The sequence below is a fragment of the Mauremys mutica genome, chromosome 1, assembly GCF_020497125.1.
Source record: "Mauremys mutica isolate MM-2020 ecotype Southern chromosome 1, ASM2049712v1, whole genome shotgun sequence".
Lineage (NCBI taxonomy): Eukaryota > Metazoa > Chordata > Testudines > Geoemydidae > Mauremys > Mauremys mutica.
The window spans coordinates 74,504,930-74,525,306 of NC_059072.1; the positions used below are offsets into that span (position 1 = coordinate 74,504,930).

The window sequence follows — 20,377 nt, forward strand, 5'->3', positions numbered from 1 at the left end:
CTCAATCTTGTGAGCTGATGAGACCTCCTATGAGGTGCTCAGAAACCTCAATTTCCAGCAATGCCAGGAGACATGAAGGATGCTAATCACCACTTTGCACCTCTCAAAACTGGCCAAATTTTGAACACACACAGTTATAACAGTTGCTAGATAAAAGAGGTAGGCTTCTATAGTTTTGGGGGTTTTAACACAAAACAATTCAGCTTTCTTCTGTCATAATAATGAATTTCTAAAAATAATTAAAACAAAGCAAGGAATTGGAAAATTAATAAAATTGTAAATAAATAAATAAATAAATAAATAAATAGCTGCCACATTCCTAACCCAAAATGAAGTGACAACAGATATTTTAAATATTTTTGTAATAGTGTATTACATATAAAGGTAATATCATTATTATTTACATTATGCTAGTACCTAGTGGCCCCATTTTGCAAGGAGCTGTACACATACATAATAGACAGTTCTTGGTCCAAAGAGCTCACAGTCTGAACATACAGGACAAATAGTGGCTGAAAGGAAGGTTTATTATCCCATTTTACACATGGGGAACTGAGGCACAGAGACACTAAGTACTTGCCCAAGGTCACACAGCAAATTTGTTGCAGTCACGAATTGAATCACAATCTCCTGAGCTCTAGTTCAGTGTCTTAACCACAAAATCTCCCTGCCTCTCTACAAAATTACTTATGGTAAAATAACAATAGATTTAAACAGATATTTTCTCTTGCCATTTTCCTCACTTCATGTTCATTTTGGGTGTCATATGGTAATAGTTATTTTCCCCTTAGGAACAAGTGCAGCGGTATTTTTTTCCATTCCACACTATATAGTTTAATTTAATTGGACACACTGCAAAAATACTTTCTGTATAAATCTAAAAGTGGATGTATTTTTGTGTTCTACTGCCTTTAAGGCAAGTATATCTTTAAAATAAAACCAAAAACTTGTGTTTGGAATAAAAACATTTATAATTAATTTGACTGATTCACTAAACCAGTGTTTTGTTGTTAAATTGCCCTGAACTCAAAAAGGCACCTTTCAGCTATGGTTAGTATAATTTCACTGCACCTGTTAGAGTAAATGTATCAAATCAAATAATTATTTTCTTAACTAAAGATGTATAACTATTTACATGAAAATCTCTGTCTTTTTAAGAACTACAATTTGTATGGTGAAATCCTGGTCCCACTGAAGTCAATTCATTTCAGTGGGGCCAGGATTTCAACCATAAACTATATTTTTAGGAGTATTTTTATATAGCATCAATTTCTAGCTTAAGCAACTGGCTTGGTAAAGAACCATCTACTCCAGGATCCTCAGGAGTATTTTACTGCCATTTGATTAATTTCTAGGGGCCAGTTTGAGACGTTAAGTACACCACAAACATATTTTCTCATATTCAAATAATATCAAATGATTTTTCTAAAATAAAACAATGAGATTACAGATAAAATATGAGAGTTATATAGTACCTTGTCATGTAAAGATTCTTCCAAGTTCTTCCTGAAACTTTCAGATTCCTGAATTAAAACATTCTAGGAGAGAAAAAGACATTTGAAATGTAAATTAAACAGGAGGAAACATCCAGTACCAGAAGCTGCCATCTGATCAAGTTAACTAAATTAAATGAATTGATCCACCTTGTTCTCCACAGAATTTTCAATATGGATCTGTTAATACTTTTGGAATGTGTACAGGTCAGATCAAGAACCCTATAAACAATCCAAATATTTTCTTTCAAAGACAGAAGACACTTCTCTAATATCTTAATCTGAAATTTTACACATTCTTTTCCTCACAGGTTCTCTCTGTGACAGCATATTCTCTACTTTCTACAGTATTCTGCCTCAGGAGCTGCAAAAATCTGCAGCTGTACATGTCACTTTGGAGAAGTTTGGCTGGAGGTGCATTTGAATGAGGATTTCAGAGGAACAGATCATTTTCTTCGACTACTGAAGGAGACTTTAGTGAGTTTTCTACCACTCAAAGGAATCTGATGTTTAGAGTGAAATTCATCATGGTGTCGAGGGCCAGAGCAACTTTTCACAATATAAGCCCCATTGTCACATTATGGGGTGGAAGGGATGCGGACCCAGAAACCAGCATATCAATGATGCAGGGGGGCTTGGGACTGTAGAAAGAGTCCCTGAGCCAGTGCATTTGTGTGGGTGAAATACATTTCAGTCTTTATGTATGTATGAAGAAGAATGGAATTGGGATGGCTAAAGTGGAAATACTCAAATTCAGAGGGCCAAACATGAATTTGCTCCCCAATAATTCCAGGAAACATCTCAAGGATGCGTTCAGAGCAAAGCAATAGGTAAGACAGGAGCAAATGGAGAATGTTTCTGAATGTCCGTGTCACAAATCCTCAAGCTGAGTCTATAATATCATCACTTTAATCATCTTCCAGCCTTCCCTCCTCAAGCAAGTGTTAAACACACCACATTTTTTATTTCTCTTTAAGATAACACAGGGATTAGTGGAATCCACTGAAGAACAACTTCCATAATTTATTCTTTCTCTGGTCACTGACTTACCTATATATCTCACTCCTACCCTGAACGAAACATTTATCTGGGAATAAAAGAGCACATATCTGTTATGTAAACTTTTAACTGCACAGAAGAGGCAGGATGCAATTCAGGAATGAGAACAGATCTGGGACTTGGGAACTCCTGAATTTTAACCCTGGTTCTGCCACTGCCTCATGTTGTGGCTGTGGGCAAACTTGGGTAAGCTCTCCACCTCTGGTTCCCCTTCCCCATCAGTAAAAATGAGATAATAATATCCACCTCACAATGGCATTTGGAGAGCTCTTTCATGAAAGGATGTACCTTGATTTGAAGATGTAAAAGCTCTGTAAGTTGTATATTATCCACAGTATTATAAAAACTCTACCAGAATATGAATATCTGATATTTTGCTTGATGCTAAAAATTTGATTAGATTTGTAGCTATTAGGTTCACATTTGCCTGTGCATCATAGAGTCAGCATTAAATTTATATCCAGATAAAATATATACAGTAGTAACTTTATTCAATTTAAGTTTATTCTGCCCTTTGCACTTTACCTTTTCCTCAAGTGCTGCCATTCTCTCTTTTAAGTGTAGCTGCAGGCGCTCATTGGATTCTGTCAAAAGTCTGTCTACAGTATCTGATAATCTTTTGTTGTGCTCCTCATTCATTTTCTCTCTTTGTCTTGCCTTCAGTACAGAACAAAGGAAACACAAGGATAAGTTTCCAAGTTAATTAATGCCCTATTAAAATGCGTAGATTTTATGGTCATTGAAAAAATTTTCATTAAAATATCCAGCAACAGAAGAAATTATAGTTTAAGTTCATCTATTGATCAATACACATTAACTCCTGAGCAAGGTTTATTAGAAACTTCTGTATCAGAAGACTGTTTACAGCCAACTAAAACTAGATTTAAATCAGTTGACTAAGTTGATGAAAAAATGCAGCACAGATTCTGCTCTCAGACTTGCAAAAGCATTATTCTGCAATTAATGGAGTTGTAGGCATGTAACTGAGGGCATGTGTTAAATTATAAGCACAAAAAATAAATGGTCTGCAATACACATACTCTTTGAAGTTCCTGATTCTTTTCTTCAAGTTGAGCTTCCAAGTGTCTCATACGTTCTTCAATGTTACCATGTCTTTCTTCTGCCTGTAAGAAAAAAATAGGAAGACTCGGTCTGAAATTTAAATTGCTTTGCAAATCTTTATGTCAGCAAAGTTTAAACAAAATATAAAGCAAGCTACTACTAACTGCAAACTTAGTTTTCAAAAAATAAACTTTATTTAAACAGGCAGCTGAACAGCATTGCTTGAAATGTGTCAGCTACAAAGGCCTGTTACATCCAAGCATCAGCAAAATATTGGAGTTATTTATGAGCAATGAAATCAGCCAAATGTAACATGCAGACTGTGCATGGTTTGAACACAAACCTGCCATCGTAAAATTGTAAGCTCCTGAAGCACTAAACTGCACGATGGTTGATTATCAATAAAAAAAAAAATTAAAAAAATAAATGAAAACAAATCAGATGGATTCTATTTAGCAATAGAAAGTAAAGTCCAGTAGGACTACCTTCCTACGTATGGAGATCATTTCTTGTAGCTTAGCTTCCATAACATATTGATAATCATCAGATGAGGTAGAAGAGGTTGGATCAGACTAACAAGTTAAGGAAAAGGAGAGGGACAAAATTGAAAAATCAGAACTAAAGACACTGACACTGAAAAGAACACAGCACAGAATGCTTAAACGAAAAGTGTGACTGAAAATTTAATACTTTGACTGAATTTTATGTGGAATAAACTACACTGATAGTTGGTGGATGTGATGCAGTTGATGTGGATCAACTAAAAAGAATGGAATGCTAAAAAAGCTATCAACCTAGATATGGAAGTTCAAGGTTAGTGATGGCTGGCTGATGAAAGGTTACTACAGAGTGAAATCAAAGCAACTCTGGCTAATACGGTCTAATGTAGTAGTTGGAATTATGGTGAACTAAACACCAGAATATGATGTTGAGGGGCCAATGTCAGACAGTTCTTCAGGATTCTTGCTGCCACTTTATAGGAATGAAAACAATGCATATATGTTGTAGAATATAAATTAATAGATTAGTTATTTACAGTAACTGTGCAATATAATGCTAGATTCCCTCATTACTGCAACTATGAAGAATTAACCATATAAAATAAGGCTCAAGTTTTAGGATTCTATTTTAGAATAGATCAAGTAACCCCTTTTTATTCTAGTAAAACAATATAGTTCCCAAACTTTTCGAAGATGATCCCTTTGCAAGATCAGGGTCAGAACTAAGAGAAGAACCTATACATAAAAATGCATTAATTTGATAAAAAATAATTTAAAACAGTATAGGTACTGAATATGAAATATCGCAGTCCATCCAAAGATTCAACACTTTTCTGAAAGAACCCAGCTGAATAAGTCATTTGTTCTAAAATATGGGTCTGCATGTTCCCTCTTACCAAGGAAGTCTACGCTAACAGTGTAAAATTGAATGTTATGTTGTTGGTATGGAAACAAGAGAGATGCATAAGGAGCACAGCTAGCACGGTGCTACCGATGCCTTTCTTTGTGAGCTCCTGATTGCCGAATGCTCAGAGTAGTCATTCTCTCAAGAGGTGAACTCTTGGTCACCAGATGAGCAAACTCTCAACGCATCTAACATTATTAATAAAGTAATCCTTCGTTAGTGAGACTGTCATCGACAAATGACTTACCAAAATAACAGTTAGGTATATTTATCAAAGCAATTACCATTGGTACACAGTAATTTTAAATCACTTCAATGGTATTATCAGAACTAAAGAGTCATTGACACAAAATTAGACTGACTGACAATTTTATAAAATATATAAATATAAATATTTTATAAATATAAACTGCAACTGTCATTCCTATTACGAACAGTATGATTATACACATACACTGATATATGAAGTTTTATACCTAACCACTGAGTTTTTTAAATACAATGTTATTTAGTTAACATCATTTTCAACTGTAGAGTATTTATAAAGTTTATTCACTTGTAAAATGTAAAGGGTAAACATAAATGGATAATTCTTTGATTAATTTAGCCTCTTTTTCTGATTGTGGATTATCTGCAAGCAGATTGTGATTTCTTTGGATTAGTCATTATTTGAAACTACTCTATTTTTATTTATTACTATATGGACCAATCAGAATCAGTTCGATATTGAGTATTCAGTAATCAATGTTATAAATTTGAGCTTTATAAGTTAGTTGTATTTCATCACATAAGTCATATGGTATAGTTTCTCTTCCCTTATTAGATGAATATGACTCTTAAAATCAGTAACAGGACTGGAAAAAAGTTCTCAGAGCTCTGAATCACTGATCAAGAGGTAGCAGAAACACAGGATTAGGGAAATTATAGATTATTTTAAACCTTTTACTTTCATGGTCACAGAGAACTTCCTGGAAGCATCCTTCCTAGAAAATTAAGATAGTCTGAGGTTTAATGGCTGAGTGCAAAGTTAAATTTAATTTGTTCTCAACACTTTAACATGCAAGATCCTTATATGTTCAAACACATTACTTCTAGCTTTGAAGAGCATCTCACTCAAGACTTCTGATAAGTGGTTCTGCCTTGTATAGCATACTGTTGATAAAGAAGTCTTGGCAGCTGTTTCATTCAAATGTGCTGCTCACATCTATATTTTAAATTGTAGGAAGGATTTTCATTTGAAATTATACGATTGATAATTCTTTACCTGCGTGATTTGTCTGAGGCACCAATAAAACAAATAGGGTAGAATACCAAAGTATTTATTGTTATAGGAAAAATTCTATTAATATTTCTGACCAAAATGCACACAGCCTCTTTATAAGTATCTGATTATCCAGTTCCTATGACGACTATCATGCATATTAGAATCCACACCGCTGATTCAGCAAGGTACTTAAGCATAGGTGTAAGCAGACATATTTATTTCAGTGAGATTACTCATATGCTTAAAGTTATATACTTGCTTAAATAACCTGAGCCCCTGTCATCAAGGTATCTGATACTATATTTTCTATTATAAAAGGCAATGAGCCTGATTTTCATTTACACCAAAGCCTCTTTACACTGTTCTAGTAGTCTAAAGTGAACATAATTTAATGTAAATGAGAATAAAGACCAATGTCATAGTTCCAAAAATATATATATATTTTTTAATGTTCAAGCATATTGGTTCTCTTTCAACTTCCTTTTGGCTCCTTTTGTTCCTAAAATTTTGCTCCTTATTTCCCTAAGAGGAAGCAAATTATATTCTATTTGGGACATTGGAAACTAACTGCAGTTGCTGATCCGGTTAATGCAAAGGCAGAATTGTGTTCTGTGTACATTGTTTATTTGCAGACCTATAATTCAGCTAAGTACATTTAAAGCTCTAGTGATATTGCAATAAATGACTTTGGTCCAACTGAGATTTAAACATGCTTTAAAAGTGAGATTTTAGTATTTAAAAGTGCATCGGAAAACAAACTAGCAGACAAAGGAATTACGCTAATTTTTTGGCTGCTATTTTGTACTGACTTTGCTCAAATATGACATCATAATCAAATGCCAAACTTTTAAAGCTTTCTCAGGGTAGCAAGTAAAAAATGTTGATCACAATAATGTGGTTGAATTTTGAACATTACATGCATGTTCCATAGTTGATCATGATTTAAGTCCTTATATAAGCAGTGGCTACATTTAAAAAGAATGTTTTATGAATAGCGTTGAACAGCTCATGAAATTTCAGCATTAACCATAAAACCACCTAAGCTCCTGCACCTCTCTCTCTTCACAGAGGATCTTGTCAAGTTCTTCAAAAATAAAGTTGATTACGTCTAACCTGATCTCTCCTCCTTCCTCCACCTTAGCTCTTTCCTCTCCTCTCCTGTCCCAAAGACTGATATTTCTCTTGTACTCTAAATCATCCCCCTGCGTCAGTGACCTCTTTCCTCCTGCCTCCCTTGTCCTCTCCCTCACATTTCTCCTCAGCCTTTCACTCTCTTCTTAACACATACTAATTTATCACATCCATTAAAAACTTTGCTCTCATCTGTCCCTGTAACGTTCACTTTATTTTTCTTCACCTCTAAATTAATGGAATATGCTGTTTACAACTGCCCCCGCCCTGAGCGCCGACTCTGCAGCTCCCATTGGCCAGGAACTGCGGCCAATGGGAACTGTGGGGGCAGTGCCTGAGGGCAGTGGCACGCAGAGACCCCCTAATCCCTCCCACATCTAGGAGCTGCTGCCAGAAGGGTGTGTGTGCCAGTCGCTTTGGGAGCCGTGCCCCCCAAGGTAAGTGTCACCCTCCTGCCCCCTCCCACACCCTAACCCCCTGCCCTAGCCCAGAGCCAGCACCCAAATTTCCTCCCAGAGCCCGACCCCTCATCCCTCTTGCACCCAAACCTCCCAAAGCCTGACCCTCACACCTCCTCCTGCACCCCTACCCTCTGCCCCAATCAAGGTACCTCACTTTATTTTCAATTACTTTCCATTACTTATAATATAGGAGGAGGATGAAGAAAAAAAGAATAAAAAATAGTGGGAAGATAAAAGAGTGGTTTTTTTTCTTGGCTGAGTCCTCACGGGGGTGGGGTGCAAAAATGAAGCTGCGCACAGGGCCCCACTAACTCTAAATCCGCCACTGCCCTGGGCACCTATTCCTGTGTTCTATCTTGATATCTGTCTGTACTCTGACCCCTGACCTGTAAAAGTGGACTATCAATCTGCCTTTGCTCAGCATCCTACTTGCAGTTTACCTGTCTGCAATTTCTCCAAGTTCACGTATTGCCAGTGTTTGATACAATAGAATGATGGCCACGATCAAGCACCTGGAACAGTGAAACTCTTATATAGATTACTTAGTCCAATTGACTTTGTAGTTTCTCTCTAGACAAACACTTGGATGAAGGCCATTTTGGATGAAATGTCCATTCTGTCCACAGTTCTCTAATCACATAAAATAAAAGACTGTGAAAAAGGCACACGGAAATGTATGTCTTAGTATGTTTATGATCAGAATGATGACTATATTGCACTGAAATATACTGAGTATCCTGCATGACTGAGATGAGATATTCTTCTCACAATATTAAGTGTTAGTGTTTGTTCAAGAAAAAAAATGGTGTCAACAAAAGACATGCTTGAGGTTGAAGAAAAACTACTGGTGCATAAAATATTGGAGAATTTATAAAAGAAAATTTCATCTTAAATATAAAGCAATATTCTGCTAAGGGCATTGAAATGTCAGGTCATCTGCTGGATAAATCACAGATGGACAACTTAAAGCTGACAAGGGATGCCACATGCATGTGCACCATAGTTTTTACAAAATACTGTAACATTTGTTTGTCATTTCACGCAGCTTCCTTTTTGTTGAATCTTCTTTTTTCCAGCATTTCCAGTTCCCTTTCAGATTCCCCACCCATATACCTAAAGTGGACAGCACAAAATCTTGATTACTGAATACTGATTTTGTCTTAATGAGATAAGAAGGAGATAGAATATAATTTATTTTAACTAAATTACACAGAGGTCAAGCTAATCCTATAAGCCACCCCGGCACTGAAGACCTGATAAAAAGGGACAAATACAAAGTTTTGTGTAATTCTGCTAAAATATGAGGAGTACCTGTGGCACCTTAGAGATTAACAAATTTATTTGGGCATAAGCTTTTGTGGGCTAAAACCCACTTCACTCTGAAACCTGTTAAAATATGAAAATTAGTTGCCAAATAAAATTAATACAATCTTCTGTAGTGATAGAGAAAAGAAAATTCAAATAAATCATAATGATGTGTAACATACTGTGCTGTATGGAGTTTTTCATTTTCTTCCAACTATAAATGTGAAGGATTAATGAAGTTGAAAATACTTTGAACTACACTACAGCATTTACTGCATGCACATCTGAAAAATGTGGTAGAGAGCAATACATGAATTTTGCATAATTGAAAACGAACTTTTGTCTTATTGTTTTTCTTGAAGAAAGCTGTTGTACAATAAATTGTTAACAGAGAAACCAGACTGTCTTTGGTCCCTTTAGGGCTTTACATTTTTCCTTGTGATTTATCAATTGTAGTTTGATTACCTGCTACAAAGAATCAATTTAAAAAAAAATCAATATTCAGGATGGCTTTATTTCTGTCACACACAACTCATCCTAAATGCCAGTAAGAAAAATTGTGTAATTTTGTGTCATTTACTGTGGTAAAAATGATTATTGTGTCTCTCCTAATTAATGTGGTATAAAAACATTATGGAAAAATGATTTATCAGCTTGATTTTTTTGGTTAAAAGGGAAATGTTTACATATTTAAAAGCTAAATGGGTTCATGATTTTTTTTGGAAATCCATGACATCTTTTTAAATATAATGTAAACTAAAGTAAGAGTAGTTACTGCACCTGCCAATAAAGACTGTGAGAAATATAGTCAAGGCATGTGGTATATCAAGTTATAACAATGGCATTAATAAAGCCAGGGTAATATTACTTATGCTACATACCAGTAATTAACATTTGCTCACAGTGTGTCTACACAGCATATTTTTCCCCCATTTCTTATGAGGTTGAAATGAAGTCCTTTTTTGTTATGGTTGTTGTAGGGAGGAATACAGAATGTATTAAACCAAAGTTAAACCAAACATTTCTGAAATGAACCTATTTCTCAGTTCAGTACCTTAGTCAGTGCTGCAATTCTCTGAGCTAGTTCAGCCTCCACTTCAGGCAAGGTCTCAGCCTTCCGCATTGTCTGTTGCAGCTTCTGTTCAGCGAGCTCAAGACGTTCTTGCAGCTGTCTGTTTTTTTCTTCCATCTGAAACCCAGAGACGAAAACAGAAAATATAAAAAGGCAGAATTAAGAAATGGCTGCAATTCTTGGGGGACTTTCTGAGGCAGGCACTCCAAGTGGGTTCAGATACAGATACTCTCCAGCTTGCAAGAGAGTTTATTATGGGCTTGTGAAAAGGATTCATCCAAGTATGGAACTGTGCAGGACTTTTACGCTATGACTGATATGAAGACTAAGGATTTCATATCAAGGCCAAGTAAAGAAGTTGCAATCTGTAAAGTAAGAAGATGAACAAACATTCTTTTCCCTCTAATCTGTGTGCTATTAGTGCCAGCCAAGAAAAAAAAGCGCTTGTGCCAGTAAAATCAGAATTTTGAAAGCCACAGACACAAACATCAACTCATTTATTGCAAAACCGAGAGCATAAGAGACTGGGAAGAAGTACATGTTTTAAAAGGATACATTTGCTAAAAAATTGTTGGAACTAATTGATGCCAATAATATACCACTAGTGTGATGGTGAAATCAGCCCTGGTTACACATCCAAGGACATCTATTATCAGTTCCTGTCAGCTATTTGCTTACTGATGCACAGTTAATTTTTTGTTGTGAATTTACAGTTAAATCTTGTTTTATGTAAATTGAATTACTGAAACTTTGATAATCATTGAAAGAGAAGTACAGAGTGGGGAAAAAAGGGTGGGCCTTTAAGTTTTCTTTTGATAAGTAGGGTGTTTTCTGCCCCATGAGACATACAAAATGAATATGATTTCACTTAGTATTAATTGTCCCCTTCCAATGAATTTAGGGTGGAACTAACAAGAGCATGCTGTAAATACTGTTATCTTTTGTACTGGTATTTTAATCCTTTGACAGGGTAATAAGGTTTAAAATGTATTTTGTTGATGTTGCAATGCTGCAAATGTATTCTAAGTCTGCTTTTATGTAGCACAGTTATCAGTACTTACTATTCTCTGTAGGCAATTTATGCACATTGTAAAACTACTTAAATTACTAATAAAAAACTAACAGCTGATATAGGTATTTTGCTCTTTCATCTATTGTTCTTATGGTTAAAGAGGAAAATTAATAACAGTCTTCAAGCAACTTTCAAAACAGAATCTAAAAAGTTTGGGTTTTGATCCTTTCATTCTCATTAATGGACATACATATTTTTATTTTAATGGGGTTTCATTCCATTAGAGGACAAATTAGTTATCAAGGTGTTCTCAAATTGCCTTATAATGGGGGGAGCTCTTTTTTTTTCTTTTGCATTATATACTGTTTACAGATAAGACATTTGAAAAACTAAAGAATAAACCTTTGTTGTCTACTGCGGGAAAGAAAGAAACTCACTTTTCCAAAATTTAAGCAATATACATAGTTCCGCATTTTACAGTTTTCTATCCATATTGTAATTCTTACCTTAAACTATAAGCAATGTTCTCCATTCACCTGATCCATTGGTCAGACAAAGAACTTGATTCTCTGTTGCCCTATGGCCCCTTCATAGCACTATGGCTGTGTAAATGGGCCTTAAAGGTAGCAATTCTCTCTTGTTCCTCATTTCCCACCCTAGCATGGCTAGTAGAATGGTTCTAAGCCAGCCACCATTACAGAGTCTGAAGTGCTGGGAATTCCCAGGAGGACAAGTGTGGGTGCAGACCTTCACTGCACCCACTGACTGTCATCTGTCGAAGCACACATAAGAGAACTCCAAGGTTGCTCTAATTTTTACCGGAGGACAATGCCATCTTTGCCTCCCCTCCGCCCCTTCCCTGACAGCCCTATGCAGTGTGCATTTCAGCCACAAAGGAGAATCAGACCCAAAGTTTTTGTTGTTTCAAAACTTAATCACAAATGACCTAGCTGGCACATAACCAGGTTTTATTCTGTCAAACTCAAATCACTTTGTAGTAGAATACAACCAGAAGCAATTTGAGGGTTCTGGTACTCAAAAGTTCTTGTGCCCTCTCTCCTGTATAGCACCTGATGACAACAAATATTGATATATAATCATTAATAATGCCTCACAGCACCCCTTTGAGGCATCTACACAAATTTTACAGAAATTTAAATCCTGTGCCTATGAGGTTAAAACCAACTAACTCAAGATTGTACTGAGCCAGCGAAAGAATTAGGAATAGAACCTGTAAGTTTTGACTTCCATTCTCCTCACTGAACTACTAGAATACTTCCCTTGCTATAAGATAAACAAACCCTAAGGATTCTAAAAGCTTTTTTTAGCTCTAGAATCCATTAATTTGAGTAAGTTCTAAATGATGGGCTTTGGAGTCCCCTATTTCAACTTTGGACTTCAGGTTTTGCATCACAGAAAAAAATATGACATGAAAGAAAACTGTCCCATCCTTATAAACCTTTTTAAAATGAAGATACATGGATGACACAATTATCTGTGTAATCCATGCATTATTAAAATATTTTCATTTATTAAAACCCATTTTCTGCAAATGACCAGTATTTGGTGGAATAATCTTTCTTTTAAAATATATAATTTTAATTCACATTTGTGTGACCAATGATATCTAAGTAAACATGGTGCACAGACTGACCACTGTTTGCTTAGCTTATGTAATTTGATGCGCACTGCTGCAGGACACCACAGGGATACATAACTCAGCACAGATACCTCACAGAGCTGAGTGGACAAATTGGTTTTGCTATTTACGATTATGGTAGCTAATGTGAACCTTATAGACTTTGACCTGCCTGATTTTCTTTAAGGCAATTTGGTCCATGCTCTGTTATGGTTGATTTAGAATGAGAAACTTGGCCCACTTTAATAGAAACCTCCTATCACAACTTCAGGGCTCATTTTTTGTTTGTTTAGTGTTAACTTTAATTCTGCATAAAGAGAGCTGCTCCAGGGATGTAGATACTGAACCTGACGCAGGATGGCCTCCTTATTTGCCAGTTCATTTTCCAGTTTATCATTCATGTCATGTATGGAGGTGGATTCCCTCTGTGCACTGAGGTAACGCTTCTCAAGGGTAGTGATTCTTTCTTCCATATCTTCTTTCTGTGCCATAGCCTAAAATGAAGAAACATGTATTTCAAATGTCATTTAGTTGAGATGTCAGCTTAATTTTCATGTTAACAGTAGACAGAGCTGCAAAAATAATACGCAGAAGAAGTGATTTTCCTATTTTCTGTAGGGAGCATTTTTCCCCCTTTGGATTAATACGTCTTCATATAAATAAACCACCTACAAATGTCTAGAGCAGAATTTAATGCCATCCACTAATATAGATAAATATATAGTTCAGAACAACATTCAGGGGAAACTGAAGACTTCTCAACTTCTCTGTTTTTTCCTAGTTATCTGCATTTTGGTATGTGTGATACATATAACAAAAAACCCAACATTAACTTGCTTATTTTTAAATAAGAGTACACATGAATACAAAGGAAAAGAATCTACTTCATATATCAAAATTGAACATCACTATAGCAGTACTATACAAGTTATATGCCACTGATCAAGAAAGCTGATGTGCTTTAATATACTGTAAATCTATTACAAGAGGAGGTGATAAAGGCCAATACTGAAATCCACAGCACCAGGGTCCAGAACTGACTAACTTGACTCACCGTAGAGCCAAACCCTTACCTATTGTGAATACTTAGTGTCATCAATCAAACCTTACTCTTTAATTTGCCAGGAGGACAGTATGTGTGGGAGGTCATATATACAAGGGCTGCATGAACCCTACAGAATCAGTAGAGATATTGTTTGCAAATGGAGTCCTGTAGCTTAAGTTCATAAAGGCTGGCATGGAGCTAATCTCTGCATATTTACATGAAGGTTTGAGTTCAATTAACTCAAATCTCCAAATGGAACCCCAATTCTTCTGCAGCCAAGCTCTTTCTACCACGAGACACGTCTACCAGAGGCTTGTCTCCTTTCTGATGTATACAGAGAAAGGGAAGATACCATCCCAGTGCCACCCCCTGCACAATCAGAGGCCTGCAGAAGGTACCAGGAGCCATGACTCCAACAATTTCCTTGGGGGACACTCCTAAAAAGGTCTTCTGAGAGACAAGCTGCAGCACACACATAGCAAACAACTACAATTATTGGAAAAAAAAAAAGAGGTGTGATTGAGCACGAGGAGTGAGAAACATGCTGCAAACCCTAACATGCAGTTACAAAAAAATCTCAGGAGCTGTGCAGCTATTATTCTGTAACCACAGTGATTAAGGTAGACTCATCTCCTGTACTCAGTAAAGCCAATGGCTGGGAGCAGAAACAGGATGTTTGCTGTTTCAGCTGCTCTCTGAGGCATGGGTGGGCTGTGCTGTAAGATCTTTGGGACATGGACTATAATTTGCTGTATTATACAGTGCCTAGCACAATGGAGCTCTAACCCAGCTAAGTCATCTAGGTGAAACTGCAATGTAAGTGAAATAACTAAAACAAACAAATAAATAATACAGTACACTCCCGTTTATCCAAAACCCTATTATCCAAACTTCTGCATTATCTGAATTCCTTCCTTGTCCCCCGCCCCCCCCCCAGAGCACAGACTGCTGGCCAAGGCTTCACTCTGCCCCACCAGGACTGCAGCCTCCCACCAGCACCTTGCACCAGCAGATATTGGGTATCACTGGCTCTGCAGCAGCCCTGGGAGCCCTCTGCAGCCTCACTGTCACAAGAGAGAGTGAGTAGGCAGAGCAGAGACTCCTGGCCAGGTCTGTGAGGAGGAGGACAATCCACCAGCACCAGGGGAGGCCAACTGAACGGCTCCCATCCTCTTGATTATTGGAACAAAATCAGCCCCCCCCATGCTATTCAGACAGCTGGGAATACACTGTACTTTTGCAAAGATCCTTTCAGGTTTGAATAGGCTGTAGTCTGTAGCAGATGACTTCCTTAAGGAGCCCTTTGGGTGGAGAAAGAATAGCCTCTGATGCTCCTCCTCGAAGATGAGGGAGTGTGGATGGGGACACACCAAGGAAAGGAGCAGGAGAAGGGAGGCAGGACTAGAGCTGACTAGAAGATGACAATTCCATTTTGTGGCAAATTTTGAGGTTTTGAAATTTGTTTTTGATCTGCATTTGGGTGTGTATGCGCGTGGCCATTAGTGCACCGGCCTGCGATGTGGAAGTGCCAAGTTGAAGTCCCTTCTCTGCCTGAGTGGGAATGGAAAACTCTGCTGTAAATTAGGCAGAAGAGAATTTTAATCCCAGATTGCTCTGAATCAGGGAGCCTTGAAACTGGCTCACCCACTTCATGGGCCAGCACCCTAGCCATTGATCTAGCTCATTTCAAGCAAGGTTTTGGCTTTGACAAAACATCATATTTCACCAAAATGTAATTTAGTTGTAAATGTAGTTGTTGTGCCATGAACTTTTTCTGATTAAAACATTTTGACCAACTCTAACAGGGATATTGCGTTTGCCAGGAATATCCTGGGGAGACAAAGGGACCTGTTGTAGGCAACCCAGTTAGGATAGAAGACTCAGTTGTCAACTCTTCTAATTTTATTGACATCTTTGTGATATTTGCTCTTTTCCTCAAGTCCCAGCTCCTGTAGTTGTGTAAATACTTGAGAATCTGAAGCTTTTTTTAAAAATAAGTTTCTAGCCCTTGCAGCAAAGAGTCCTGTGGCACCTTATAGACTAACAGACGTTTTGGAGCATGAGCTTTTGTGGGTGAATAGTCTATAAGGTGTTAGTCTATAAGGTGCCACAGGACTCTTTGCTGCTTTTACAGACTAACATGGCTACCCCTCTGAGATCCAGACTAACATGGCTACCCCTCTGATACTTTCTAGCCCTTGTTTGCCGAGAAAAACATATGAAAAGATGAATCATAAAAGCAGGGAATAACAAGACAAATAAAAAGAACCAAACTGTATAACATGGTTTTAAAATACCATGATTTCTAAGTCAGTCTGATGATTTTGGGGAGGCTGACTCAAGAGTTTTAAATGCTCAGGGTTCACAAGACTGGAAGAGAAGCCTTGCAAGAAGAAAGAAGCTGCTGCTGAAATAATTTTCCCTGAAGGTTCACTGGGATGTTGCCCACTCATGCCAACCCTCACACTGAGCACTTCTCTAAGGCACCTCCAACAGCTGCTTCCTTTCTTTTATTACCCACTGACAACTGATGGCATTTTTGAAGCGGAGTGTAAAGGGGCCTGTGAAGAGATTGCTCCCTTGTCATCTGAAGAGAGGAGCAAACAGATAATACAGGGTGGGAAGGGCTATGCTGATGCAGAAACTAGTGGGAGAGGGTAATAATGTTCCACATTTTATATTTCAAAACAGTTATTCCCTTTAAAGTAAAACATGTTGTCCACTAAAGAGTGGAAGCCCTTGATATTTGATTGTGCCTTTTCTCCATTGGCTTCACTGATTCACATAACAGAACTAACAAGCTGCGGGTGTAACGTCTCTATTTATTCTAGATATTCAAAAGTCAAAAAGAAACAGCTTCTCTCTATCATCTATGAGTGCTAAAATAGTTACCTATAAATATTCACAGTAAACAATCAGAAAAGGAAGGAAACAACAGAAAGGTTCAATTATATCACAGGCAGCAGGCCTATGCATACCTTGGACACGCTAAGATTATATATGTTCCAGTAGTTTTCTTACATATTGACTTGAAGTATAAAAAAATCCTGTAATTTATAGCGAATGGGAAAATGTGTCTCAAACCACATGGCTCTTATCTCTCTTGGTTATGCCAATAGTGACTTCACCAGCATGAGATGAAAGATTTTCCAATAAGAAACTCCCCAATATAGTACTTTTTAATTGTTTTTTTTGGATTGTGACTGCATTACCTGTATCTTATTATTATTTATACCTCAGTAGCTCCTAGGAGCCCTAATCACAGACCAAGAACCCACAGAACAGAAGGACAGCCTTGAGACAGGAGAAAACAGATGGACACAGCCAGATAGATGGGGAGTACAAGGAAACAATGAAATAACACTTGTCAGAATGATAAGCCATGGTCACAGATCATCAGCGGCCTGATGGTTGACAAATATTTTGTAGGCATCATGGCAAAGAAAAGTGTTAAGGAGGAATTTCAAGGAGGATAATGAGATAGCTTTGTCAACGTTTATGGGGAGCTCCTCCTAAGTGTGGGGCAATATGGGAGGTAGGGTGAAAAAAAAGAAGAATTCTGTTTTAGCCATATTGAGTTTGAACTGAGAGCTAGATGTCCAAAGCGCAGAGCCCTGTGGAACCCCACAGAAAGTTGAACAGGGGACATGAGGAGGATCCTCTGGAGGATATAATTAAGGAGCAATTAGAGAGGTACGAAAAGAACCAGAAGAGGACAGAATCATGGAAGCTCCGGGAAGAAAAGATTTCAAGAAGGAGAGCATGATTGACTGTGTAAAGTGGCTGACATGTCAAGAAGGATGAGGATGGAGTACTGGTTCTAAGCTTTGGCTAGGAAGCAGTCCATTAGAGACTCTGGTAAGAACAGATTCTTTCAATACATTGTTACTCACATTGTCACTGCAATGGAAAAATGTTTACAATCATTATTTATGCAAAATCCCCAAATTAAAACATTATCAAGGTTGCAAAGTCAGGCACTCAAAAGCTAGGAAATGACAGAATTCAGATTGCATATACAACCTCCATTTGCTTCCCCCAACTTTGTGTGTATGCATTATGATTAGAGCTCCATGCCTGACAGAGAGGTCGCAGAAGTCATGGATTCTGTGACTTTCTGCAACCTCTGTGACTTCTGCAGCGGCCAGTGTGGCTGACCCCAGGGCTACCCAAGCAGCTGGCTCTGGGGCCACAGCCACACTGGCCACTGCTGGAGTGGCCCTGGGGACAGCCACACCAGCCACTGCTTGGGCGGCCCCCGGCAACAGTCCTGGGACAGCCAGAGCAGCTGTGGTTCGCAGGCCTAGGCAATGGTCCCCGGCCGGCCCGAGCAGCCATGGTCCACTGGCCCCGGCAGCAGTCCCCGGCCATCTGGCCAGAGCAGCCGCGGTATACAGCCTCCAGCAGCAGTGTCACTAGACCCAGCTGCTCCCTATCCTGGGAACGACCCCCAGCAGCGGCCATCCTGCGCGTGCCTCTCCCCCATCAGCGCCCAGCCCCCAAGATTTAGTCAGGTATTTTTAGTGTAAGTCATGGACAGGTTGTGAATTTTTGTTTATTGCCTGTGACCTGTTCATGAGTTTTACTAAAAATACCCAGGACTAAATCGTAGCCTTAATTATGATACAGTCTTTAATTACACGATCACATACCATTTTTTCCACAAGATCCGGCCTCTTTCAGTGCATAGGTTGGACAGTGCTCACTTAACAAGCAGCTATTCAATATTTTGTTTTATCCCCATTATTCAATGTGTGGTTCTTATTTACCACACACCATCCAAACCCTACACTGAATACAAAATGATTAATTTCCTCAAGGGGTTTCCTATGGTGCTCTCACTGTAGTTTTCAAGTGCTTCACAAGCATTAATTGATTTATCTAAACAACACTCCTGTGAGACAAGGTGGTGGTGTTACCCCATTTTACATCTGGAAACTGATGAACAGAGATTAAGGCCAAAATTGTCAAAATATCAACAACTTTTAGGTGTTCAACTTGAGAACACCGAGGGCATGGTCAGTCCCAGAAGTGACGGATTCGTCACTTCCACCCTGGGCCCCATACTCCCCTAGGGATGGCCCTGGCTCTAACTATCTTTTGGCATCACTTTCTTCTCCTGATAGCACAAGAAAATTAGAAATCAGAACACCCGAGAGATAAGTGGGTAAAAATGGAGAGGGGAAAGTAAATGATTAATTGTACTCAACCTACTGAGACGGTTCTTGTACATTCGCATACTCTTGCAAATTTCAGTGGTTGAATTATCATATACTTTGCTGACTGATTTGGGTGTTCTGATCAATAATCACATACTTCACATGCTGAACATAAAAAAAAACATTTACATTTTACCGATCAAGCTGAATACTGAAGGAGATGATGTTAGAGATTGCACCAAGATACTGTATGCATTATGTATAACAAACTGGAAACTTTTCACGTTTGCTTACATTGATTATAAAATTTATTTTCTTCATCCAACCTGATATTTTCATGGGGCTAATGAAATAAACTCTTCCACCAGGAGCTTTTATGTGTTAAGAACAACATTTAATAATTTGATTTATCCATTGCAACTTTAAAAACACACAGCCAATAGGCAGCTGTATACATTCTGGCAAATTTTCAGTAGGAAAATATCCAAATGCATCAATCTTTGTGCACAAAGGGATTTAAGCATTGCAGCACCTCACTCTTAGACACTCTGCTGCCCAGTGGAATTCATAGCCGTGAATTAAATGTTTAAATATTCATTGGAACAGGGACTAGAACCCATGTCTCCAATCTCCCAGAAGAATGCCCTGACCCCTGAGCTAGAGTCATTCTTGCTTGCTTGCTGACCTAATGAATATTTAATTATTAATACAAAGTGGAATATCTTCCACAAAAGAGATATGGAGAGAGACCCACCACAGAATACTCATTAGCTGAGGAGTGGGGCACTCACCTGAGAGGTGGGACATCTGGGGTCAAGCCTCTGCTCCAAGTCAGCAGAGCAGGGATTCAAACTTGGGTCTCTCACAGCCTGGAGGAGTGCCCTAATTATTCGGTATACTGGGAGACACACATGACCTGCTCATGTATACCTGTCTCTGGTGTGGGTTATACATGATTTGAGAACGCCTACTATATCGAGCCCTGCAATTGAGACAGGTGGGGGGAACACCTGTGTTGTGAATCCTACCACAATTTAGGCATGAACTGGGCACTGAGCAGTTCAGCAGCATTGGGACTTAAGTGGTTATGTGCATGCCCAACAACAGAAAGTTGGGCACCTAGTGGGTTAGGTGGCAGATAAGCAGGGGTTTGGAGGATCTCGATTGTGCTTAAATATTGGAGTTAAGTGCCTAAAATGGCAGCCAGGTGCCTAAGTCCCTCTGTGAATCTAGCCCTGAACTCTCATATTTGTACTATCTGGCATTCACAC

At 38.2% G+C, this 20,377-nt stretch overlaps 1 protein-coding gene across 5 annotated transcripts in view; it reads right to left on the reverse strand.

The window, feature by feature from the left end:
• Positions 1 to 20,377, reverse strand: part of PPFIA2 (PTPRF interacting protein alpha 2) — a 677,602-nt gene that overhangs the window by 104,218 nt on the left and 553,007 nt on the right. For all 5 annotated transcript variants that reach the window (XM_044979837.1, XM_044979845.1, XM_044979876.1 and 2 more), the window contains 5 exons: positions 13,250 to 13,396; positions 10,234 to 10,368; positions 3,593 to 3,676; positions 3,078 to 3,209; positions 1,476 to 1,538 (listed from right to left, as the gene is read on the reverse strand). In XM_044979837.1, the coding sequence (XP_044835772.1) occupies positions 1,476 to 1,538; positions 3,078 to 3,209; positions 3,593 to 3,676; positions 10,234 to 10,368; positions 13,250 to 13,396 (561 nt within the window). The remainder of the gene's footprint in view (positions 1 to 1,475; positions 1,539 to 3,077; positions 3,210 to 3,592; positions 3,677 to 10,233; positions 10,369 to 13,249; positions 13,397 to 20,377) is intronic.